This window comes from Alosa alosa, chromosome 10, assembly GCF_017589495.1.
Source record: "Alosa alosa isolate M-15738 ecotype Scorff River chromosome 10, AALO_Geno_1.1, whole genome shotgun sequence".
Taxonomy (NCBI): domain Eukaryota; kingdom Metazoa; phylum Chordata; class Actinopteri; order Clupeiformes; family Clupeidae; genus Alosa; species Alosa alosa.
Window position 1 is genome coordinate 22775339 of NC_063198.1, and position 26681 is coordinate 22802019.

At 40.7% G+C, this 26681-nt stretch overlaps 1 protein-coding gene across 1 annotated transcript; it reads left to right on the forward strand.

The window, feature by feature from the left end:
- Window positions 1–5891: 5891 nt before the first annotated feature.
- On the forward strand, window positions 5892–25938 carry LOC125302556 (adenosine receptor A1-like). The gene is made up of 2 exons (XM_048255795.1): window positions 5892–6299; window positions 25083–25938. Exons 1-2 carry the CDS (start codon window positions 5965–5967, stop codon window positions 25735–25737), a joined length of 990 nt encoding a protein of 329 aa, XP_048111752.1. The 5' UTR covers window positions 5892–5964; the 3' UTR covers window positions 25738–25938.
- The last annotated feature ends 743 nt before the right edge of the window (window positions 25939–26681 follow it).

Consider the following 26681-nt stretch of genomic DNA (forward strand, 5'->3'; position numbering starts at 1 on the left):
TCTCTTCTGATTGGTAAGCGTGCCTAGTGCATGAGACACACAGCACTCCTGATAGGTGACCTTCACTGCCTGTCACACAAGGCAGTGCAATATAAACACCACAAATGTGACAAGATTAATCATTGACACAAGAGAGATACAAGCTGCATGATTAATTGCAGCCTTTGCGATCTCCAGTCAACCAAGCCCAGCCAGCTCTCACATGTCTCCCACCAGTCAGATAACATCATCAGCTTGGATGTATGGATACTGGTGTCTTCAGAATTCCGGCAATGTTTTACATAGATCTTTCTTTCTCAAAGTCACGAGTACTGTCGGTACAAAAACAATTGGTTCTACCTAGCTCGAGTTGCTGCAGCCATGCAGCTACAGTGCTTCACTCTAGGGGCATGTTCATGAGCACCCATGTTCATTGAAATATGGAGGTTGGAAATCATATTTTGCTGATTGGTCGTTTCCGGGTCTTTTTGGAAACAAGGATTTCTTAGACATCCATGTCAATTAAAAATTATTTTCCATGAGTCAATCATATATTAATTTAATTACGTTGCCCTGGAGTCACTGCTAATTCCTAATTGGACTGAAACCTCTTGTTATGAAGCTAACACACCCCTACACTTCTAGTGGTACCAGACATACAGTAAGCTTCTTGTAAGAGTTCCTGAGACGTAGCCGTGAGTAGTGTAAAGCTTAAGTAAAAATACTTTGGGGCAATGCAACTGAAGTCATTGGAGGATAGGGTCTTCACAAAACACATCAATGGGGGCAATCTAGAAAAAAAACAGTGGTTGCTCAGTTGGTGCTCTGGTCATCAGATGGAGAAATAGACATGTAATTATGTCACTTAATTGTGATAAAATAAAAGTGCATTCACTGTTTTTTTTTTCCTCTAGCAGAAAGTTGAGTCAGACTCAGCTTAAAGGATGTTATACAGCAGACACACGGCGTGCATGTAGCAGCATTGCATGAAATACCAACATTTATATTATGCTTCTGTTCTGTGCCATCACATTTAGACCCTTTCCACAGTGATATATCAGAGACACACAGGCAGATGGTGAATAATGCTGTATTGTCTGAAAACCAAAGATACATTGTAATCTTATTGTTTCCCAATCCGGCTTAGTATTTTCCTTTTAATGTCCATCTAGCAATACCACACACCCAAACGCTCCAGTGCAAATGACAACCTATAAACACATCCATAGAAAGGCAAAATGCGAACATGACACACATTATTTCAGAGATTGATAAGTGTAAATGGGGACAGGAAGTCATTAGAGGATCCCAGAGGGACTCTTAGAGCACAGGATCCATGCCTATTGACCGCATGAGTGATGGGGAGGTGGGGGGCACGGATGGTGCATGGTAATGACTGGTGCCATGAATTCATGAACAAAACAAACAAATACATTTAGCAAAGAGAACCAACAAAAATGGCTAAATGTGTGTTTGTTCTGAAAATGTATATAGACAGACAGTTGAGCTGGAAGAAAGTACCATGAACATTCTCTCTCTCTTTCTCCTACACACACACACACGCACAATCAAACAACTAGACATTACCACACCAAACACTGTCACAAACAAATGTGCAGTCACCATTATACAGACACACACCCACACACACAGTGTGCCTGTCCACATTGTACATCGTCCATGTGACATGTAGCTAACCCCTGGAGAAAATGTGCCCAGTGCAAATGTCCTAAATGAATCGCATTAGCGGAGCGCAGGGTTCCGCTGTGATGTGTGCAAGCGTTCCTAATGTGATATGGGAAAATCGGCTAATTACCGGCCGAGATCTAGAGAAATATTTTCACTGGCCTCATCCACACCCTGCACGACCGACAGCAGCAGCAGAGGCCGCAGTGCATGTGTGACGACCACAAAAGTGTTTTTGTATTGTGTATTTGTGTAATAATATTCAGAATTTTTGTCTCTTATTTGAACACAATTTATTGTGTATTATTTTGGAAGCGAAGTATCCCAAGGGTTTTCTTTTCAATGTAATTTCTGCAAAGTGAATTGTGTGGTGTTTGCTCCGGGCCAGCAGGGGGCAGGGTCGGGTGATGGGGCTTAGCTGCGTGAAGTGTGAATTGTTCTCATTACTGCAGAGCTTGAACCTGACACACTGTGTCCTCGTTTCTCTCCTGTGTTACAGGTGGGCAAATGTACAAAAACACCTCAGAACTAGGATTTAGCCATACTGAAATGTGTTTGGGAGATGAGTGGACTGTTTTAGTGAAGTAATTTTCATAGAGTCTGTTTATGATTTTGTTTGTAACGAGTTTGAAACGAGAGGGCAAGTTAGCTTAACACACACACACACACACACTGTCCCACGTGCGTACACACGCGAAGATATTTTATGAGCTTGCAATGTAACGAGTGTTGGTTAGCTCACTGTATGTTAGCTCCCCACCATCGGTTGGAAATGTTTTGTTGCTCATTGAGTTTACACAAGAATGGTTAGAGTTTAAAATGACATGAAGTTAGTTTTGAGCATGATTTGCAGTACTGTATTCACCAGATACTGATAATACACGGTGAATGGAAGTTTCCAAGTATCCTAAACATAGCTGGTGAATATTACCATTGTCTTTACCTTTCATTTTGATAAATAGTGTAAAATGCACGCACGAAGAGTAAGTGAACATGCAGTTGGTGTTTAGAGGTTTATTGTACTATGGATTTTGTATTGACATGGACACTGAAATTCATTGTAATGTTAAAAATACATTGAATATGCAATATGTGAAACATAAAAAGATTATTAACAATAGAGATGTATTTGCTGAAGAAGATTCTTAAATAAATTACTGCAGAGAGCTTGACCCTGACACGCTGTCTCCTCGTTTCTCTCCTGTGTTACAGGAGTCAATCTGTTCACCACGGTGCCGTTGCTACGGTACCCGTTACACAAGGCTTACGACTTCGCCAAGCTGCGTGTGCTGTGTGTCGCAGACTGTTCCAGCTTAATAAACTGTTTCTGGCGGAGAGTTATGATATTAACCCTGGTGTACATGATCAGTGGGGTCCAGAGAGTAGGTCTACCAATGATAGTGGTCTGGGTGAATGGCCGACTCCATACACATAAAACCAAATGAGTCCCTCCATATTGCGATATGCTTGAGGAAGTCACTGATTTAAAAATATATATATATATTTGTACGTTTTGTGTGTAAAAAAGGAGTGTTCAATTTTGTTAAATTAAAGAGTGTCCCCAAATTCTTTCTCACTCTGACAGCTTCAAACACCCTGAACTTAATTAAGCAAGAGTATTCACTGTTCCAAGTCTTACATATACTTACGCTCACAGCCAAATAAAAGTCACTTGAGCTATCACTCTTGTTTATAAGACATGTATATTTTATGGCCATGAGGGACACAGCACCTTGTCTACTTAGAGGGATTGTGAAGAGACTGATGTCCATGCCAGTGGTGGTGGGAGTGCAGAGTTGACGCAGAGAAGAATCCTGACTGCAGAGAATTTCTGGGAAAACACTGACTTGTCTTGTACAATAATACTCTCTTGAGTCATCGCTTATACTGAATGTGAAAGTTGTAGAATACCATGCAATAATTCACCAGCCATATAGAGAACTAAGATGGCTCTCAGGATGGGCTTTCTGTCTGACAGGATGTTGCGTGAATTCTGGGCAAATCAATTTAATCCAGTCTAATCCAGTTCCAGTTTCTCTTATGCCATAACATAAATGTCTCACTTTTACTGAGTTGAACTTTCAAGACTTCATCAACACATACACACACACACACACACAAGATAGATATAGAAATATAGATAAAAAAATATAGATCTACATACCCCCATATTCAAAAAAACAAAAAAATATTATGCAGAGTATAACTCACTGTTCACTTGTTACAAACTGGAAAATGTTATGCTAAATAACTGACGAAGAGAGAGGTGAGATGATCTAAAGAATCCTGACTGCAGAGAATGTCCAGGAAAAAATGACTTGTCTTGTACAATATTCTCTCTTGAGCCATTGCTTATACTGTATGTGAAAGTTGTCCCTGCCCAAATGGCATCTTCATGCACCCTTCCCTCATCTCACTTTAGGCTGATAATATAGATAATATAGCCACAATGATGCAATGACATTTAGTGGAAGTTAAAATTAGTGCAACATTAGTGCAGCATTCAAGGTCATTAGAAATTGAGATGCAGACACTGGTTTTCCTGTACATCAATTATTTGGACAAGACTTTGATTGAAAAAACAACAAAACACTACATCCACAAACAATAAAGAGCCACCTCTTCGCTCATATTAGACACTTCATCTTCATGCTGGTTTAGCTCTGTGTGTAACAATGTGATATGTGAAGTAATGTGTTGTCTCCATCATATCTGTTACATCGCATCTCTTGGTTCACTGCCAGAAAAACAATTAAGATTGGAATTCCAGTGCCCTGTCTCTGCAAGATCTGCAATTTGATATTTATCGACTGGATTAATTTAACCTCTCATTCCTCCTTCTGATGCTTCAGCTTCTATGCCTCTTGACATGATTGAGACATTTCTGTAAGGATTATTTTGCCTTAAAAGAGTTGGTTCGACCAAAAGATTCCAAAGGCACACTACTTTTTATAGTTAAAAAGCCTTTTCTTTAAGTGGGCTTACGCGTTGCGACAAAACATGTCTTCATCAGAACATTAGGATTATTTTGCATCTATAATGTTGCATACTTGATATTTTGCAACGAATACTGTATTTTTGAACATTGTTATCTGTATTGAAATTAAAGTTTAACAAGTAAACTTCCTTATTTCCTCTAACCAGGTTCCTTAGGTTCCCCTTAAGGTTAGGTACTGTGCCTCCAATAGCATATAGCAAATGTATGATTTCAATATGACACCCTTTCCAAAATATCAAAATACTGATACTGTAGGATGTGGAGAGAGGTCATGAAACATGACACAAAAGAACGGACAAGATAAATGCGGTTGCGGTTGGATAAATAAGGTTGGCTTAACTCATGCATACATGAGTTAAGCCATGCATGCATTACAAGCATGTAAGTTATGGTAAAGTTAACATGATCAGTATTGCTTAAATATGTTTGCCACATCATTTAATTCCACTTCAAATTCAAATTCACACACAGCACATCAACACAACTATAAAACATCGTCATTCCTAATGGGCACACATGTACTGTAGCTCTTGCAGGATTACAAGTTATTTGGGGAAATGCAGGCAATAATGTTTTGAGGGGTTAGTATACTGTAGCTGACTTTCACTGTTAAATGCAATGGTCACAGTTCACTTGCGACTTTACTTTTACTTTTTACTTTTACTTTGCGATCATTATTGACAGAGAAGTTGAGTGCATTCAGAAAAGATGTATGTCCTGTCTTAGTTGAACAGGAGGAAAACCCACACCACTCAAACCCCTTAGAGCTTGGACAATAGCTCACTCACTCGAACGTCTCAGCTGACTGACCTCCTGCATCTTCACAAATCTGTTCATATCTGTGCTACCTGTGGCGCAATTGGTTACAGCTCCCGAACCATATTGTGCTATTCGTGGCCACAGGCACCCGGGTAAGAGTCCTCCCCGGATCATTTCCCGATCCCACCCCTACTCGCCTCATGTCACTCTCTCCCCTGATTAGAGGAATAAAAGCCCAAAAATATAACAAATATTTAGTTTTTTTTTGTTGTTGTGTGACAGTAGGCAACAGTTGTTGAATCAGTTATGGCAGTTATGGCCGCCCTTGTGAAAAGGGTTTACTTTGCACTTGGTGTGATCATACATTATTGGTCAAGACTACTAACCCAGGATGTGTGAACTGAAAAGGCCTTCCTGTTGATGTAATCAAGTAAATCATGTTCCTCCTTGCACATTCTGTATATTTTGTCTTCACTGTTCCCTTTTTACTCTCAAGTTTCCCCACACACTGCATCTCTGTCTCTCTGGCCCTCTCAACATTTATGGCAAGCAAAGCAGAACTGGTCTACACCGTGCTTGAGGTCCTGATCGGTGTGGCATGCTGCCTTGGTAACCTGCTGGTAATCTGGGCACTGTGGAAGTGTGGTGCCGTGCGGCGGCAGCCCACCTTCTGCTTCATCGCCTCTCTGGCCGTAGCTGACTTCCTGGTGGGGGCCGTGGTGGTGCCAATGCGGATTCTGGGAGATGGCCGGATCCATTTGTCCTTCCATGGCTGTGTGGCCTTTTGTTCGGTGGTAATTGTTCTGACCCAAACATCTGTCTTCTCCCAGCTGGCCATTGCAGTGGATCGGTTCCTACGTGTGGCCATCCCTCTCAGGTAAGGTGGGGCCTGTATGGCCAATGACCATTGAAAGGTTGCCAGTTTTCTATTGAATTTTCATACAAAAAAGTTAATCATGATTACAGTAGTAATCCAAATACCACTTCACCAGTAATAGTAAGCAAAATTATAAGCTGAATGTAAAGTGCTGGATGTGTGGAAGTCTGTTTCATTTGTTAAATATAATTCAATTTCATGTTTAAATGTGCATACCTATTTATTTGTTGTTGTAGTGTATGTTGTACTGTGCCCTGTCTTAAGTGTCAACACCACTAACCACTCGGTGAGTTGCAGTTAAGAAAACGAACGTTAAGGGTTGTTTTAGGACATGTTTGAGTAGCCTACAGTATGCCTGTTGGCAGCCACTCTGAGTAGTCAAAGGCGATTCAAAACGAGTCAGAAAGGTCGAGACAGGACCAATCGTCAAAATTTCGGTGTCCACCACTCTAGTTCATCCAAAACAAACCAGAAAAGGGACTTTTACCGGAATTTTCCTTTAATGATACCCTGGGAATCCAGAGTTCCAGTGTTTCCTCTAGGATTTTTTTTAAGCAGTGGGGGCAGGCCTGTCCGATCCAACCTACTCCATCCCCCACTCTTGAAACTTTTGTGTATGCTTGTTTGGGATGTGTGTGTGCGGGCCGCTAATCTCTAAACAATCACAAGTAGGGCAGTTCATCACAGTCCATCCATTGCAACTGGACTGATGAAAGGTACACCTGTAGGCTACATTGTATTTGGGAAAAGCAGAAGGTAGCAGCATAATGTTTTATTTATTTAATAATTTATCTATTTATTTATTATTAAACAAAACAATCCCTGTCAGTTCCATGCAGTTTTCAACAGCTATCAAGAAGAGAGGTCATGTCATGCTTTTTGTGAATGTTTCTTCTTCTACATATGCATAAGTTTAGTCATCTAGTTCATATGATATTCAGCTTTATTGTCAATGCAAATAACTGTGTCCAAAAGGGCTTTCATGAAATGCGTAGCTAGACTGTTCATACACATTTTATCATCATACTCATACACAGATTGCTAGATTGCAGATATTCATATAGATTGCGTCTTGTCTGTTAACTACTCATTGCCGTCATCGTGAAGTGCTGTCTCGCGGTTATGGAAATACTATGCACTATGTCGTTTAGGCTAAATAGCTAGAAAAATATATGTATCCAATGATATAATGTTTCTATACAAAATGTTATTTCACTCTGTTTTACGTGGGTAAGGCCACTGCACATCCAAATTTTGCGATTGAGATATCCACGCACTGGCGCCCCCCCTGCGACGTGTTCGCCCCCCGGTTTCAGAGCTATTCTAATGCAAAAATGCATAGAGGAGTTATGACAAAACCATGACTGTTAACAAACAATATAAGGTAGGCCCTTTGCTAGGCCTATTACACAACATAAATGGTCACTAGGCTATGCTGGCGACCCAAATAAAATCTCCTTTGGGAACCAATGGCTTACAGTATCAAGCGGACTTAAAAAGCTGCCACCTCTTGGCGAAAAGTTAATCGTTTTGCATATCAGTAGTAATACATTTCACGCAGCTGTGTTAATCACGGAAGGCGCAAATGAAGTGGACATTTCTAAATGGAACCCAACCCACTATACAGTAGCTCAAGGTCTGTGGCTAAAGCAGCCATAATGAAAGCGTTATCATTGTTTGGATACTTCACACACACGTGTTTTTTAATCGCATAGACTACAACTACCAAGCTGGAATCAAAGCACATCGACTCCCCTCTCACACCCTAAACACGCACTTCAAACAAACAAAAAGCATCTCAGTCTCACGGTAGCCATAGGCAAAACTGTATCAGACCGGTGTAACGTTGGTACTAAATCATCCATCGCAAAGAATGATTTTTGTAGCACGTACAAATATGTGTAGGTACAGCCCTGCCCTGGATACATCTCTCAAGTGCGCTCTAAAACATTTGGTTTAAATGGTGATGTAGATCATCACAGGTTCGTTAATAAATCTACATTGCGGCGAGTTGACACAAATTATTCACTTTGACGAATTTATGTAGTTTCAGTCCTAGTTACTTTACTTTGGGCCATGCTCTTCCTTACTTGAATCACTTTTGAAAATAGAGGGTTGAAGTAGCCTATATGGGTGTTTGGGAATGAACGTTGACTCAGATGCTTTTTGAGACTTTGAGCAGAAATGTCCCAGCCCGGTGTTTAGGATGCATCATAGACAGGTTATCTTTCAGGTAGCCTATATATTTTCCATTAAAAAACCATCACGTAGCGAACGTGTTGTGGCTAACTCACTTAGCTCCTGTTAGTAGTAGACAGGTGATATTTTTGAGATATGTGCTTCCTAGAGGCACATATAAGGTGTGCATAATTAAGGTGTGCTGAATCCAACTAGCCCTGTTCCCAAGCTGAATTTTGAGTTTATGACCATCGAAATGGCGATTTTGGGCACTTTCATTGGGCGGATGTCATTATACCATGTAAATTAATTCATATTGTTCACAGAAATCTTCCTTGGTCAATAGATCAAGGATACAGAAAAAAAAATCTAGTATGCCCATGTTAATTACCTGAAAAAACCTTTGAAAAATGTAATTGTTAAAATTTTATAACGGAGCAGGCACACGGTATTTGACAAATGAGACTTATGTTTTTTGAGGGTCAAGAAAGATGTGTAGTGATGAAATGTAAAGTTTAAAATTGTGGCCTACTGGTTAGGTCTTCAGGCTTGAAACCAAAGGGTTGCCGGTTCTATCCCCGACCAGTAGGGGAAATGTGGGTGGTGGAAAGGTTGAGCACTAGTCTCCCATGCCCACATCCACGGCTGAAGTGCCCTTGAGCAAGGCACCTAACCAACCCCTCACTGCTCCCCGAGCATCACTGTAGCAAGGCAGCTCACTGCTCCAGGTTGTGCTTCAATGTGTTACCTGTGTGTTCACTAATTCACGGATGGGATACATGCAGAGACCAAATTCCTTGTATACCCAAGTATACTTGGCCATAAAACCTGATTTACATTACATTTACATAATTGAAGCGAATTGGGTTGGTAATGTATGTAGTCTCGGAGTAAGTTACACAGGCCTTTACCCATTTCGGTAACACTTACATTACATTACATTACATTACATTACATTTGGCTGACGCTTTTTAACCAAAGCGACTAACAACATGGTAAACAGTAAGTTTTAGAACAATTCTCACAATTTTAGGACAGTTTAAAAAAAAACATTAGAGTACAGTAAGAATAAGTGTGTCGGTGAGTGCTGTTTTTAGCAGTTACTTGTCAGTTTAAAACGGCTGGTGAGTGCTAGGATCAGTAAGACTTGTTGTAAGTGTTGCTATGAGAGTAGATGTTCTCTAAAGAGCTGGGTCTTCAGGAGTTTTTTGAAAGTGGAAAAGGATGTCCCTGCCCTTGTAGGAACTGGCAGTGTGTTCCACCAACGAGGAACAACAGATGAGAAAAAGTTTGATTGGCTTGAGCGCATCGGGTGGTAGAGCTAGACGCCGCTTAGCCAGAGGAGCCTTGAGCGGTCTGGAGGTAGTGTAAGTCTGTATGAGGGCATTCAAGTAGGTGGGAGCAGAACCGGAGACTACTTTGTAGGCAAGCATTAGAGACTTGAATTTGATGCGGGCCGCCATAGGTAGCCAGTGTAGCTGGATGAGCAGCGGGGTAACATGTGCCCTTTTGGGTTGGTTGTAGACCAGGCGCGCCGCCGCGTTCTGGATCATCTGAAGTGGTTTCACTGCGCAGGCTGGGAGACCTGTCAGGAGGGCATTGCAGTAGTCGAGTCGTGAGATGCGGTACGGTACTTACGGTAAGGGTACATTAATTAATTCATGATTTATGTATTATTTCATTCATTAATATCTAATTAATCATCAGGAATTTACTGAATTCATAGTTTGTCATTTGTGACCTCATACATGAACACATTCCTAAAGTATTAGGTACGGTGGGCACATCATTATGATCATGACTTTATTTTTCTGCCAAAAATGTGGTCATCACTGCTCAAATTCTGATTTGAACATAACTTTGGAGTTCTCTAAACACATGTCATTATTCACTACTTTATTTGAGGTGCCAAAGACATGATGAATGCATAAGCAATTATCCTAAAATTCATGTAATCATGATTATCATGCTTAAGAAATCATAAATCATAATGATATACCCATCACACCTAATGCTTTAATGTGTTGTTCATACATGAGGTCATCATGAATGAGAGTATATGAATTCATGTCAATTCCTGATGATTCATAGGATATAAAGGAATGAAGTAATGCATAAATCATGAGTTAATTCATGCATGAATTCATGATAATTCATGTACCTTTACCATAAAGTGTTACCCATATTTCTTCATAACATTTGTGTTAGTAAAATTAGCATTCAACACCATTATCCCCTCCAAACTCAGTGAACTGGACATCAATACCTCCCTCTGAAACTATATTCTGGACTTCCTAACCAACAGACTGCAGTCTGTTAGATTAGATAACCTCACCTCACCCACTAAACCCTCACCCTGAACACTGGCGTGTGCTGAGCCCTCCTTTACTCCCTCTTCACCTACAACTGCATACCTGTACATGGCTCTAACACCATTGTCAAGTTTGCAGACAACACTATGGTGATTGCTCTCATCAGCAACAATAATGAGACAGCCTGCAGGGAGGAGGTCCAGCACCTAACATCGCGGAGCACCGACAACAACCTGGCTCTCAACACCAAGAGGACCAAAGACCTCATTGTGGACTTCAGGAAGTCAAAAGCTAGCACACAAAGCCCCATCCTCATCAACAGGACTGAAGAGGAGCATGTCACCAGTTCATCTTTCTGGGTGTCCACATCTGTGTGGACCTCTCTTGGACCCTCAACACCTCTACCTTGATCAAGAAGGCTCACTAGCATCTCTTCTTCCTGAGGAGACTAAAGAACATAACCTCTCTCCTCAGATCCTGGTGAACTTCTAAACCTCTACCGCTGCACCATTGAGAGCATCCTCACCAACTGTGTCACAGTATGGTATGGCAACTGCTCTGCCTCCGACTGGAAAGGACGGCAGAGGATGGTTCCTCACACCCCCTCCCCCCCGGTGCCTCCTTGCCTGTGCCTGTTGAGGTGTCCATGTCGATGGCAACCTTCACAGGGACAACAAGGAAGCGAACATTTTGCCCCTATCCCACCCATAGTATTCTATTTATATTTATAAATGTACACACTTTATTACACTTAAACATAGCGATATTCTACTGATATTTCTACGGTTGTTCGTGATTAGTTCAAAGGAACTCCAATGATTTTAAACTCCAAACATGTGTCCACCCACCACGAAGAAGATGTTATGAAGTCAGGCCACACTCTTTGCCAAAGAGGACCGTAAACATAGTCAAGAGTATAATAAGGTGATAATAAGGCTAATTAGTATAATAATAGTTTTTTTTGCATTTTTATATTTTTCATAGCATTTACTTTTTATTTATTGCCCACGGGAGATTTCTGAGATGCACAGATGTGAACAATATTAATTTATTTACATGGTATAATGATGCCCGTCCAAAGAAAGTGCCCAAAATCGCCATTTTGTTTATGCTAATTAGATGGTCAAAAACTGAAAAAAAGTCCTGTTCCCAACTTTGACTAAGAAATGCCTCTAGACCCATATACAAGGATTTTTTCTTGAAATAGCACTTGTCTATAGCCTAGGTTATGGTCATAAGCAAATGAGATGACAGTCGAAAGATACAATTAGTGCTGCTATCAATTTGCTTGGTATAACCACATAGTTTTCTACAAATGCAATCAAATTGGCCTCCATCACTCAACCAATGCTAACGGTAACATTATTGTAGGCTACCTAGGTCCTATAGCTATTGATATTATAAGATTAACATACCTGCAGTAAAAACCAAGCATGTCCGATAAACATTCTCAGATTTATTTCGGCTTCAAGAAGAAATGGGAATAACATTTCATGTGAAAATCGTCCTATCCTTATTAGACGCTCTCTGCGGTAAACTACAGTCCTTGTAGGAAGCGTCCATTGTTTTTCCAACCCACTTTAGATTAACTTCCAACCAAATTATGTATCACTGCAACGATGCGCCATCTGGTGGACAAACGACTACGTATCGCCAATACTGGAAATGCAGCCATGATGATGATGATGAATATTTGGTTTTCCTTTAATCCTACTGAATTTGTAATTATGTATCGGCCGTTCTAATTGCCGATACCGATAGTATGTGCGTGCCTGTGTGTGTGTGTGCGTGTGTATATGTGTGCACCACCATCTACAGGCCAATGAGTGTACAGTCACTAAATGTACACATAACTTACATTTTTTTAGACCCCCCCATGGATGAAATTCTACGAAACTTGCCATACCCCCAGAGACTGCCAGGTTAATCATACACATAAAATTTGGTGCAGTTCTGAACATCTTAACTGAAGAGAGGGGCGATTAAAGCAGAATGATATTGCATTTTCATTTTTACCGGGGGGGTGCAAATCACAAATGAGTGATTATGGGCTAGGTTGATGTGGGCCCTTGAGACCAACATACCATAAAAATTTCTTCATCCTCGGTGCCACGGTTCAGGTAGTTATTTAGGAAAAACTGATTTTTTTGGTTTCCGGGGGCCCAGCGGGTAGGGGGAGTGGCCCCCGGGGACCAAACAAATTTTTTCCGTAAAAGTCTAGTGGGGCTACATACCCACCAAATTTCATGTGCCCCGGTGTTTCGGTGTCCCGGGTATTGTTGACCAAAAATTCAGGAAGTAGATGACGGAAAAAAAAAAAAACTTTGACAATCATCATACAGTATGATTATATGACCGCTTAACTATCGGCGGTCATAAACCGTTGTCAGAGGAACAGGGAAAGTGAAAACGGCAGACTAACCAATTAAAGAGTGTCGAAAAAAAATATATACTCTGAAGCTGTAGGGGGAGCTCTGCAGAGAAACCTGCAAGCAAAAAGCGAGAAAACAGTGGAGAAATTGCCAAAACTGCATAGTTTCTCTTTAAACACCACCATCCAGTTTGACAGGAATACATGCTATCATGTAGGGTGGCTAACTAAACATGATGCCTGGAATGTGTCATTAGAATGTGTTGCGTTTTTATGTGTCGGATGGGGGTACCGTACACGAGCCAAGTCAGGATAAAGGTGGTGGTAGGAGAATAAACTGGGAACCGCTGTGCTATACAGTGTTAGCCAAGTCAAGTGAAAATACAGCTGCCTATCCTTCTGCTTTGTGGTGATCTTCTTCACTCAGAGTCTGGCAAGTTCTTGTGCATAAATTATAGCTATTGCGTGGCATGGGGTAGTATTGAGCTAATTCATTAATGTTTTCGCTAAAGATCTTGCCCATGATCTTAAATTGGCAAGTTGATTTTACCAAGTTCCTAAATTACCTTTACTTTGCCCACCATTCAAATGAATTACCACCATTCATCATTCAAAACCTGGTTGTGTCTGTGTTTCCTATGTCCTAATCTATCAGCAAAACAAACATAAAAACCTTAGCCTGGCGGGCCATCCTATATCATTGAAATGTATAGTCTGGAATCGACCCATTCACTTCGCTTAATCCAAGAGGCGGGCAGAGAATTGTCTTTCAAACTGCCTAGGCATGCAATAGGCCAACACTACGACCAATCAGAACAAAGAGCAGGATGACGTGGCCAGAGCGATGAAAACAGTGAACGGGGAAGTAAACTTTTACCGTGTCCGGTCGGCAAAACGGCAAATACATCCTTCTTCGAAAGGAATGACTTAAGTGCATTGTGTTGCTCAACTTTCAAAGAAAAGCACAAGTCCAACTCCTCCAAAGTTGACGCCAACGCCGATTCAAACAACCGCTCTTTGTTCGCCATTGCCACCTTCCTTGTTGTTCACTGTCGCAGGACTGTCGTCATCCTGTTAAGCCCGCCTTAAGACTCTCTAACAAAATAGAGCACTGTGATTGGATGACGTCCATGGTGTCAGCCAATAGAAATCCCTATGGTTTGCTACTAGACGTACAGGCTGAGCAAATTAATTTGCCGCCGCTAGGGTGCGTCTAGATTTCTAGGCTATAAAAACCTGAGATATAAGCAAAATAAAGAGCTGGCAGACAGACTGCTGGTTAGTAAAAACCCTGAGTTTTGTCAAATAAATAGCTGATGGACATAAGCGAAGGGAGCGGGGGGGGCGGTCGCTCCGGGCCCACGACCGCAAAGGGGGCCCACTTTTGGCCAAATCTATCTTGATTAATTGTTATATTTACCGATGCTTATTTGTACTGATTGCTGGGGGAAAATAATAATGAAAAATGTTAGGCCTACTAAAGATGCCACTGCGCTCACAATGGGAGTTCGTCTGTCATGCTGCAAATTAAATAGCCCGCACTCTCCCTCTCGCTACACTGTTGCGTTTTAAAAGTGAAACTGATGCCACGACCGGTCTGGGTTTGCCGAAGTAGCCTATGCTACAGGCTGCATTTATTACAGAAAATCAGCGACATAGCATGTAGGTCTAGTCTACACTGTGCCTATGTAGAGACAGGAGCATAGGCCTAAGCTTGCCGCGACAACAGCAGTCACTATCAGGCACGCCAGTAGGAATGAATGTTAAACGTTCCACATACTCGACGCACCCGACCGGTAGCGCGACAATGTGACGTCACAGAAGCGCCGTAACCATTTATACTCGCGCGTCGTGGTCACAACACTAGTTGCAATATTCTCCTGAACAGAGGTGTCGCTGTTGTGAAACGATTAACGCTAACTACATTACACAGCAGAAGAAGCTGCATTAAGAAACACTAGTAGCAGAGAATGTAAACGGGCTCTGCTATTATCTAGCCTCTGTGATGGTACTTCAGACTTTGGTTGCTACTATTCACAACTACCACCATCATTATCATCTAGTTTCCAAGGTGTGCGCACAGGTAGATAGATAGATGGATATATAGATAGATACTTTAGTCATCCCGAGGTAAATTTTAATAATTTAAACAGTTTAGTTAGCTGGCTAGCTAGCTAGCAGCTGGCTGAGTTTGTGTAATTTCCTGAAGTGGAAAGAGATTTTGTTCAAACCTTAATAGATATCCTTTGTTTGAATAAATCGTTTCTATTCTTTCCTCTTAATTCCATGTGTTGCAACTCTCGCTGGTAACTTTGTTAACTTATCCAGCAAACTATTAAAAATTCACGACTGTAACAAAACACTGCATCTCTCGCTTGCCCTCGAACTAGTCCATCTTCCTGTTTCCGGCTTTGTCCCTGAAAAAAAAATGAGTGGTGCGCTACCTCGGCTACCTGGCTAAAATCCTGGCGGCTACCAGCAAGATCTACGCCATTTTGATCGCCACGGTGTCAGCTACCGGGTCGGTGCGTCGAGTATGTAGAAGCCCTTAAGCGCACAATCTACCCCTCCGCGCGCAACAAAACATTGAAAGGCTTAATAATATTTGTCCGTTACCCGGTTTCGTTCGTGCATTGGTCACCTAAAAAGTAGCCTAGTACAAAATCCATATGCAATATACAACAACAACGCCTAATAACGACCTATTCATTTGGACAATTTTATACAGCCCTATAAAGGGTAAAGTTATCTTTAGTTTTGTTCTAGTTTACCGTGGTGCATGGCTTTAAACAGCGTTCGCGCTTTAACATCAGTAAACATTATTCAGTATAATCCAGATGTAATGCTAACGTTTTGACAAGGATTTTGCCTACCTTGTTCATCTGAAATAACTCCTAGTTTTGCTGCCTCCATCCTTTGCTACTTCCACCCTTTCATTGTTTCCAAAAAACGTTTTATATCCATGATAGCCTTGAAGTCTTGAGTTAGTGAATTAGCTTAACATGTGTCTTGATAACAGGCAACCATAGCAAAAGAAAGTAGCCTAGCCCACAACTTTTGTAATTGCTGCGTGCGTTTGTTAGGCTATTATTCCCTCTCCTGCTCAAACAAAAGGTGTGTACATTAAAGTTGAGTTTGACAACGTGTTTACAAATTTTAAATAAAATTGTAAATAGCCTATTGTCGAGCAGTTAATGGGATACTGCACAATTGTGAAGCAATTGGGAAGTTATGGTGGGCTAACTTTGTGTGAACACACACAGGGGAAATTCTCTCTCGTTGAGTTGCCTGATGGTACGCACAGTGCGTACGGCCGTAGGTCTACACCTGCAGGCGCGCCTGATCATACAGTTCGCATCGTCGCAGGCCTAAGCTGCCCCGATGCACCGACTAAACGGTAGGCTAGGTCATCAGGACATAAACAAAATGCCTCAGCCTCTAATAAGCACAATATGAAGTGGACTAAATAAAAACATGATGTTGGGATAAACACCGACAGTATAGGGGCCCACTAAAGATCGTCGCACCCCCTATAGTGAACCATTAGCTCCGCCCCTGCTGATGGACAAAGTGAGATTAGTAAAAGCTGAGTTATGAAGAATAAATAGCTGATGGACAGACAGAATGTTCCTCTGACCGCAAACAGTTAACTGAACTGCATTTCCTTTTTGTGCTAGAAATGCATTGCCTACATACACTGTACATGACTCGCAACATAGGGGACAAACAGAATGACATCCTGTAAGCTGTCCCAATATACAGAATTATTTACAGGTGCAAAAAACACATACACATACAGCAGACATCTCCTCACTATCCGCTAGCTGCCTGTCGCCTGAACACATTGTTAAAAAACGCGGTCTCTCTAAACACCCAGGCTCCACAAACGGCAACAAAAACAAACTGGTGCAGCCTGCACCACAAAACATAACAAACCCCAGCCAATAACAGGCGGGATGCACGTTTAGGAGAGTTTCAATTAGAGCTGAATATTGGGAATTGTACAATGGATATCACCGGGCACCCTCCCTGTTTTTATTGAGTAACCCCCTACGCAACAAGAAACAGCAAAGAAAAAAAAAACTTAAACCGACAAAACCAGGTTCACCAAGATTCTGGCCTTTGGCTCCCAGACTATGATAAGCATAGCTTATTGGCATGGCTATAGGTAGTATATTTAACGGAATTATGAAATTTTGGCATAGCCTATTTGAGAATAAAATGACAGATTTTTCACAAGTATTTAACCCTTTGCAGATCGTGCCGAACATTCCATTTTTTCATACTCGATGGCCTTATGGCACAAAAAGGCTTATTGTGTGATTATGCTACATGACAGAGATAGAATTTACCCACCATTAATCAGGAGAAATAGCCCTTTCAAATGGTATAAAATATAATTAATAATTTTGAGGAGAACACACATATGTTTTAAAAAATATCTTTAAAATTCAACCCCAAAAAACACAAAACTATCAGTTTGTCAAGATTAATCTAATTTTCCCCCCAAATTCTATTGTAGATAGAGAAATACTTAGAGTGTATGGGAGAATGGCCACATAAGGCATGTGTTAGGCAACATTAACCATTTGTTAGGTGTGTATTCACAAATTTCTTGTTCATGACGAATTAGGCCTTTAGTATTGATATAATCTTAATAATGACCTTGTAAGCCTTGATCTCTACATACTAATTAGTAGTAAGTACCAAAATAGAATATGCATAACCTACTTGTATACTGTCTGAATAAATCCCAAATAGTAGGAGAACAGTTGTAGAATAAGCAAGTGTATGGCTCAACCTCATTGCTGCATTTCACTGCCCAGGTTGCTGTGTGAAATAGCACTTAATAACTGGGAGATTGGCTCCCATTCTAAAGTGGAAACTGGTTCCTTGGTAGCACGCACATTATCATCAGTAATACCTCTGCAGAATATACTTATTAGTCATGAATTGGTTCCATATTCTAAAGTCAGGCATTATTGTTATTAAGAATTATATGATGGGAACAGTCTAGACTATAACTCCTGGTCAATATAGACATTCTTTACCCTTAATACATTGCTAGTGCATACAATGTTCCTTCAAAATATGGTCCCTGTTCTAAAGTAGAGGCTGGGAGGGTGTTAACAATAGAAAAGAAGATGAGAAAAGTGACAGCACTGACAATGTTTATTTAACAAGTTCTGTAAACATGTTACATTGTACTCTCAATGAGCTCACAAAGCACAAAAAGACTAGCAAAAGCTAGTTTTAACTAGAATTGACAGGATAAAAACACGTCTTTTAAACAAATAAAAAGGGCAAAAGAATTGTCATTCAACACATCTGTGGTGGTCTTCTTTGAAACGGGACCCACCTACCACATATCAAAAACTTGTACACAGCAGGCCTATTTGCCTGAAAACTACAGTAGCAGTAAAGAAATCACACAAAAGAACATTTGCTATTTACTTGCCGGAGTGGACTAGTATTTTATCAGTATTGGGAGAAGGTATCCCCTTGCCTTTAGGTCCTCAATGGACTTCTTAATATCTGCTGTAACATGACTGCTGCACCCAGCCTCTACTTTAGTACAGGGACCATATTTTGAATAAACAATGTATGCACTAGCAATGTATTAAGGGTAAATAATGTCTGTATTGACCAGGAGTTATAGTTTAGACTGTTCCCATTATATAATTCTTAATAATAATAATGCCTGACTTTAGAATATGGAACCAATTCTAATAAGTACATTCTGCAGAGGTATTACTGATGATAATGTGCTTGCTACCAAGGAACCAGTTTCCACTTTAGAATGGGAGCCAATCTCCCAGTTATTAAGTGCTATTTCACACAGCAACCTGGGCAGTGAAATGCAGCAATGAGGTTGAGCCATACACTTGCTTATTCTACAACTGTTCTCCTACTATTTGGGATTTATTCAGACAGTATACAAGTAGTTATACATATTCTATTTTGGTACTTACTATTAATTAGTATGTAGAGATCAAGGCTTACAAGGTCATTATTAAGATTATATCAATACTAAAGACCTAATTCGTTATGAACAAGACATTTGTGAATACACACCTAAGAAATGGTTAATGTTGCCTAACACATGCCTTAGAAATCACTAATACAGGTATTAATTAGGTATGTATTGGTGGCTAACATGTGAACCTTAAAATAAAGTGTTATTAATGGCAGAGATAAGATATACCCACCATTGTAATCAGGAGTACTAGCCCTTTAAAATGGTACATATCTAAGTTTGAGTATAACACACATTGTTTTTAAACAATACCTTCAAAATTCAACATCAAAAACACGAAAATATCAATTTGTCAAGATGAATCTTACTTTTCACCCAATGTCTATTGTAGATATAGTGTGTGAAAGATAGACAGTGTTGTGTTCTCCTCAGTGAAAAAAAACAGAATCAATTTATCACCTTTGGTTCAGAAGTTATGATTAATTTACTCATAACTGCAAGTTGCAGTAACAAGTAGAACTTTTAAAGAGTAGGATGTTTTCCTTTCCTGGTTTGACATCTGACCAAAAATACACAGATATAATGGTCATGTATAATAATTTAAGATGTTTTACCATCAAAACAAGATGCATAGCTAAATATAGGATGTCTTACTGTACTCTGAAGAGGCTAAATCAATTGTGGGGAGGAAAGATAAAGGCTAGGCAGATGGTAACTGCTTCTCCGTGTGCTTTATTCTACTATGAAAACAAGAATAAGAGACACTGGCACATGTGTTAGGTTTACAAAAGAGGAAATAAATCATTTTTATTTAGATAAGTCTAAGACAATTTCATTAAATAATCAGGAACAACAACTTCAGGTAAATAACAAACATATGTTTACAAGAACTACAAGAATGACGAGACAACAGCATAACAAAGATCAACAAAATACTTTAACATGATGAACAAAGCATCAATTCATATTAACATTCACAAATATAAACAATTAAAACATTTAACAACCATACAGCATATAATTCAATACAATATATAATTATCGATATCATTTGCCCTACAAATAAGGTGATACACTAACGACACATTCACACCAGATCCGTGGTGTGTGTGTGTGTGTGCATCTAAGCCTAGCAGACGATGAGGTGTAAATGCTACTGGAGTTGGTGTCCCTGTCTGTGTTAGAAGGATAGGCAAAGTGTATGCTTTCTACCTGACATGGGACTTGACCAAGCTCAAAATAAAGAAATTGTCAGATAAGAAAATTAGAAATTGAATTACAAATCTAATCAAACTATCACTATAATCCCTGTCATTATTGTTATAAGCAACACTCTTATCACAACCAGAAATGTGCATACGCCCAGTTGGGCGAACACACATACACAAACATGCTTACCCAGCTGAGGATGATGGGAGATTACTCTCCTCCTCTAGCACATGTCTTCCTCTTCATCCAGAAACTACCCATCCATGTTCCATGTCCATGCCATCGTGGTCCTTGGGGTCATGTTTGCCATCAGCAGTCGGCTGCTTTCACCTCAGTTGCACGTACTTTGCTCTCTCCATCTAAAATAACAAAAAAAAAAAAAAAAAAAAAAAAAAAAAAATCACAGGTCTGATAGTGAATAGGTTGTTTAGTTTTATTTTACATTACTTCCACATAATCTTAATCACCACCAACCATTACTCTTTTCACTAAAACTATTATTGTCACTGGAGGACTCCAATATTGCTTGGAGAGGTAACATTAGTCTCAGAGCTCACTAAGTGTTATTGCCTTGGCTAAACTATACATAGCATACCAGTTTACAAGCAAATATTGATTCATGACAGCGTAACAGTGTATGCATACATTTACACACCGTGCATAGGCTACTGCCGTTGCGTAAAGACAAAACACCCCCTTAGAAAATTATGTGTCGACGAGTAGGCTTAGGTGTAGGAGCTCCAATCATAGTTAGCCACCCAAAAACCTCATAATCGTAGCAGCCATCCCTACAGCCAAGCTAAACAATATTAAGACACATTTATAAAAAATCTTATAAACAGTCATGTATTCATGAAAACAGCAGTCCATGAATAAAATCCTTACGTTACACCATCGGTGATCAACACAGTCACGTCGGTAACATACCATTAAAGTTGTCATGCATGTCGGATGTTTCTATCTAAGTAAGCTAAGCAACTTGGCTACAAACAACTGTAAATTGTGCTATACAAATTACGAAGGAATTAAACAGTGGTGGAGGAAGTGTCGCCTAGTGCTGACAACAACCCCTGAACAGGCTCAGAATCCCAGGACACACACCACAACACAGACAGATGTTTAAGAAAATGTACAAATCTTTATTACATACAGGTCAAAAGCATTCCACCCACACAGGTTTCGAGCAAGGGTTAATAGGTCAGCATTGGTCACACAGCACAGCTAGGATCTTGGAAACAAGTGAGTAGAACCACACCATCAGCTACCATAGGTTTCAGAACCCTAGTCACATCAAGACATCAAGCAGAGTACCACAGCAAATCTTGTTCACGGCACACAACCATTTGCACACGTGCACACTACGGACCCCCAGACCATTACCAGCAACTTAGCCTCCCAACCCCCCCAAGCCAGAACCCATTCATGCAGGCAGAAACATAACACACAAACAAACAAGTAAAAATGTCCGTTCGGTCAGGGCCCCTCCTGACCGAAACAAAAAAACACAAAATCAAAATAAACTGAGTCTCACCCGGCCACTGTGCACCAAGTAGGCCGGGGAAAATTACAGTCTTTTATCCACTAGCACAGGACCTTTAGCTTGAAGCACAGCCAGAGGACTCTTATTTTGCCTTCACAGGGGATGGGGTTGGCGTGGGCACGCCGCCGCTTTCTTGGCGTGATGACGTCACCGTCCTGAGAACCCGGAAGCACTGCGCCACTCGACTCACTGCTGCTGACACTGTTAAGGAGTAAACAACCACGATGAGCGCTTTGCGGCAAACAATCACAATAACTTAATTCACACGGGCATTTACATGGGATCACCGTTCCTTTAGATCGGTTTGAGAGCGCAGAATAGTCTTAACGATCATACGATCTCCAGTCCTCTCTCGTAGCCTCTTCCCTCTGCTAGACGCGGCCGGCAAGCTTCATCGGTGACATGGATTGCAGGGCCGCGCAGGAACAGCGGCACCGTCTTAATGGCTGGATCCGTCGTCCGTCGTCCGTGCCTCGCTTGTCGCTCCCTCTCCCCCAGACTGCCGAATCACATACTGGTGAGCCCTTTTATTTCCCAGTCCATTACGAGCTCCACCAATCTGCATCGCAGCCATCCACTCTTCCGAGGGCCTACACCTGTATGTCATCCACCCCGTGGGCGGCGATCGTCCATACTGGCCACCGATCACAACAAAACAGCGGCAGACACAGACCAAAGACTGGCCATTACAGTACATCCCCCCTCCCTCTACAACACAATATGTCCAGTATTCTTGTTTGCAGTCTGTATTGCCCCAATAAAACATTCATAATTATCACACGTGTCTGTCCCCCCTCTGTATAGTCCCCGATGATCAGCAAACACACAGGTAAACAGATATGTAAACACATTCTATGCAACATTTGGGAGACACACAGGGCCCACACGACAGAAGTACTGAAACTCAGTACTTAAGTAAAAGTACAAATACACAGAGAAATATTTACTTTAGTAAAAGTAAAAGTACCACAATGACAACCCTACTTAAGTAAAAGTAAAAAGTACCTGCTTTTAAATGTACTTTAAGTATTAAAAGTAAAAGTATTTGCATAATGATTTATTCTCTTAATATATATATTCTAAAAGGAAAAATCAGTATGGGCTGTGGCATTTTAATTAAGCTAGTTTTAGGTTATACTCGACTAGATAGTTTTAAGTTAATGCAATTGTGCTTACCATCTGTGGCCCAGTTTACATTCTGACCTACAATTCTAGAGACTGTAATTCTGGTTATCTACTAGGGTGATCTGCTGAGTAATATCATTCAGCAAAACACGAGAGCCTGAAGTTTAACGGGGTAGATAAGGGAAACGTTGGGTGGATCGTAATGCCAATTATGCTGATTGAACAGAAAAGTTGCTTAGAAAGGTGTCTTTATGATTAAGTTCAGTTTCACTTGCGCAGACAGACGATAGACATTGAATGAGCCACGCTACTACCCCCAATTGTAGGCTATGCATCTTTATTTAATCACACACAATTAAGGAATATTTCCTAATCTGGAAAATGTTAAGTTTTTCCGCCACCGGTTCATTAATAGTCTACCATTCATTTGTGCCGCAAATGATCAGGCGTGTGACAGAAGCATGGGCATAGCCTGTAACCCGGCTGATCCGCTGGATAGCAATCTCACCGAGAGGAGGCCCTAACGCTGCAGATAACAGACAGAGAAAGGCACAGAACACAGTTGCATGTACAGTGTAGCCATGGGTCTGGTGAATATAGCCTACCGAATGCAGATGGCTACAAGCTCACGCTTTGCCAGGTCTAGACTAGAAGCTTATGTTTCTAAGAATGCACGTAGCGCTCCAGAATCTTTGGTAGCAACAAACGTGTTTGTCAGAGAGAGAAAAAAAAACTGATCATAAAATGTATCGTAAAAAGGAACGATGGTGTTGTAGAAATGTAGCGGAGTAAAAGTACAGATAATTGCTGTAAAATGTAACGAAGTAAAAGTCAAAAGTATGCACTATAAATTTTACTTAAGTAAAGTACAAATACGTGGAAAATTTACTTAAGTACAGTAACGAAGTATTTGTAGCCTACTTCGTTACATTCCACCACTGGAATTAAAAACTCTAAATACAACCCTTCAACGCATTTTGCTACAAAACTACATCTGATTTTTTCCAATCCTGCAAAATACAATTTACAAAATTAAATTACAAAATTGAATAAGTAATTAAATATGTATTTAAAATATATATAAATAAATAATGCCCATGTCTGTGTGGAACCTGGCTCAATATTCTGTGCAAGGGACTGTTGTGGTAGGTGAAATTTCACGGGGAAACTACGATGATTGGTCAAATTTGCGAAAAAGTTGTGGTGTTTGGACAAAATTGCAAGGTCGCCCAGAATTTGCGGGGATTTGCTGAATTTGCGTTAATTTAATAATTTTAGACATTTTTAAGACAGTTTCTGTGCAACCAGATCTGACGTCCACAGGACCTTGAGGTTACCGTACAGGCATTTGTGCCAATTGTGCTGTAACTATAGGTGCCACTATATGGTTCTATTCATAAAGCATTTGTTAAAGGTTCCAAAAATGTTACCTTAACAGGGAAGCTACACTGGGCGCATAACTCTGGTCTATTTTTTCCCCTAATGTGCGCGCCGCTATCATGTCTGGTGTACTGTAGCTACTTCCATTGATTATAATGGAAGCTAATTGTTGCAGCAGTAGCAACGTAAAAGAAACGCTTCAGTTACGCGCCCGGTGTAGCTTCCCTGTAAGTAATAGAACATTCAGGTAACATTGCCTATAGGTTGTCTGGAAGTTCCACATAGCAACTTTCAGAGATTGTTCGGTTACACTTTACTTAAGGTATCCACATTAGAGTGACATGACACTGTCAAACATTATAAACAAGCCATAAACGTTTATGACATAATGCTTCTGTCATTAAGTGTCATTTGGTTTTTGTCATGACATGTTAGGGTTAGGGTTCATGTGTCATGAAAGTGACAGTGTCATATCACTCTTATGTAGATACCTTCAAGTAAAGTGTTACCGATTGTTCTAGGAACGTCCGCTAAAGGTTCCACAAAATGAAACATTTAGAGAATGTTATACAAATGTTCTCTAAATGTAAAACCTTCTGAGGGTCTTTAGGGGTTGCTCCCTGAATCTAATGTGTTTGTTGGATAGTTCCTTGTGTGCAGTAAAGTTTACACTCTTGTATGACTGTTACAGGTACAAGACCACGGTGACCCTTTCACGCTGCTGGTGGGTGGTGACTGCATGCTGGCTCACGGCTGCTACAGTTGGCTTCACTCCCCTCATGGGCTGGAACAACCGCACCACCATGACCCAGAACAGGACCCAGTGCCAGTTCCTTAACGTCATGTCCATGTCCTACCTGGTCTACTTCAGCTTTTATACCCTCTTCCTTGTCCCCATGCTGGTTATGACCGTGCTGTACTGCAGCATTTTCACACTTATCCACCGTCAGCTGAGAAGTACCATCAGTGTAGTGTCCCACTCCTACTATCACAAGGAGCAGAAGCTGGCCCGGTCCCTCGTTCTTGTTCTGGTTTTGTTTGCCATCTGCTGGCTCCCAATTCAGTTAATGAACATAGTTACTTTTTATGGGACAAAGTCGACAATTCCCCGCCAGGTGTTCTATGTGGGAGTCCTAGTTTCACAAATCAACTCGGCCCTTAACCCAATCATATACGCCCTCAAGATCCAGCGTCTACGAGATGCTATAAAGACAAGGTTCATTCTGTGCAAAGGTGAAATAGAAGTATCAAAGAGCAGCCAGACACCAGGACATGATCACAGCAGTAACCCTAAGAGAAACACATGTGATGAGCTTAAAACTATTGACACAATAGATCAAGACTAATCTATTTCAAGTGAAATATTAAGTCTGATGAATCTCTAGTTTAGAATAATAAGGAATGCATTTTGGACTGCATCGCTTTTCAAGTTAAAGCAACACTAAAGAGTTTTTTGTACCTTAAAATAATATTTCCAAAATCGTTTCAGTGGTTCATCAACTTGTAACAGGGTGAACGGCACTTCTGCATTCACTTCGCGGCCCTCTATCAGCTATAACCGCACTAGTTTGCCAGATCGGGTAGCGGATCTGTAGTTCGGTGGAATGAGACATAAGAAACTACAAATTTGATATGCATCTGATGTCGCAATACATCGTACTTTCATAAAATCATGCAACATATTCTACCTTGTCTGTGGACATTGTTTTTTGCAAAGCCGGTGTTGGATAAACAAATAGTGCATGCAACAGAGGAAAAGTTCTTTGGTGTTGCTTTAAGGGTTCTTCTGACACTTACCCATTTCCACATATACTCACACAGACCAATGGCAAAGGCTGATATGTAAAGTTCATCCTGGTTCATCATGCCATTTAAATCCAGAAAGAACACAAACAAATCTTCGAGTTTGAAAATGTAAGCAAGGTGGACTGAATATCGAACGACCTACAGTAATATGATGTGTCATCACATAGCATAACAAAGAATTGACGTAACAAAATGTTACTTTTGCTCCGAGTTTTGTTTAAGTATAAGTATATATACTCTTTTGATCCTGTGAGGGAAATTCGGTCTCTGCATTTATCCCAATCTGTGAATTAGTGTAACAGTCAGCACACAGTGAGGTGAAGCACACACTAATCTCGACGCAGTAAGCTACCTGCTACAGCGGCGCTCGGGGAGCAGCCTTGTTCGGTTAGGTGCCTTGTTCAAGGGCTCTTCAGCCGTTCCTACTGGTCAGGGTTCGAACCGGCAACCCTCCGGTTACAAGTCCGATGCGCTAACCAGTAGG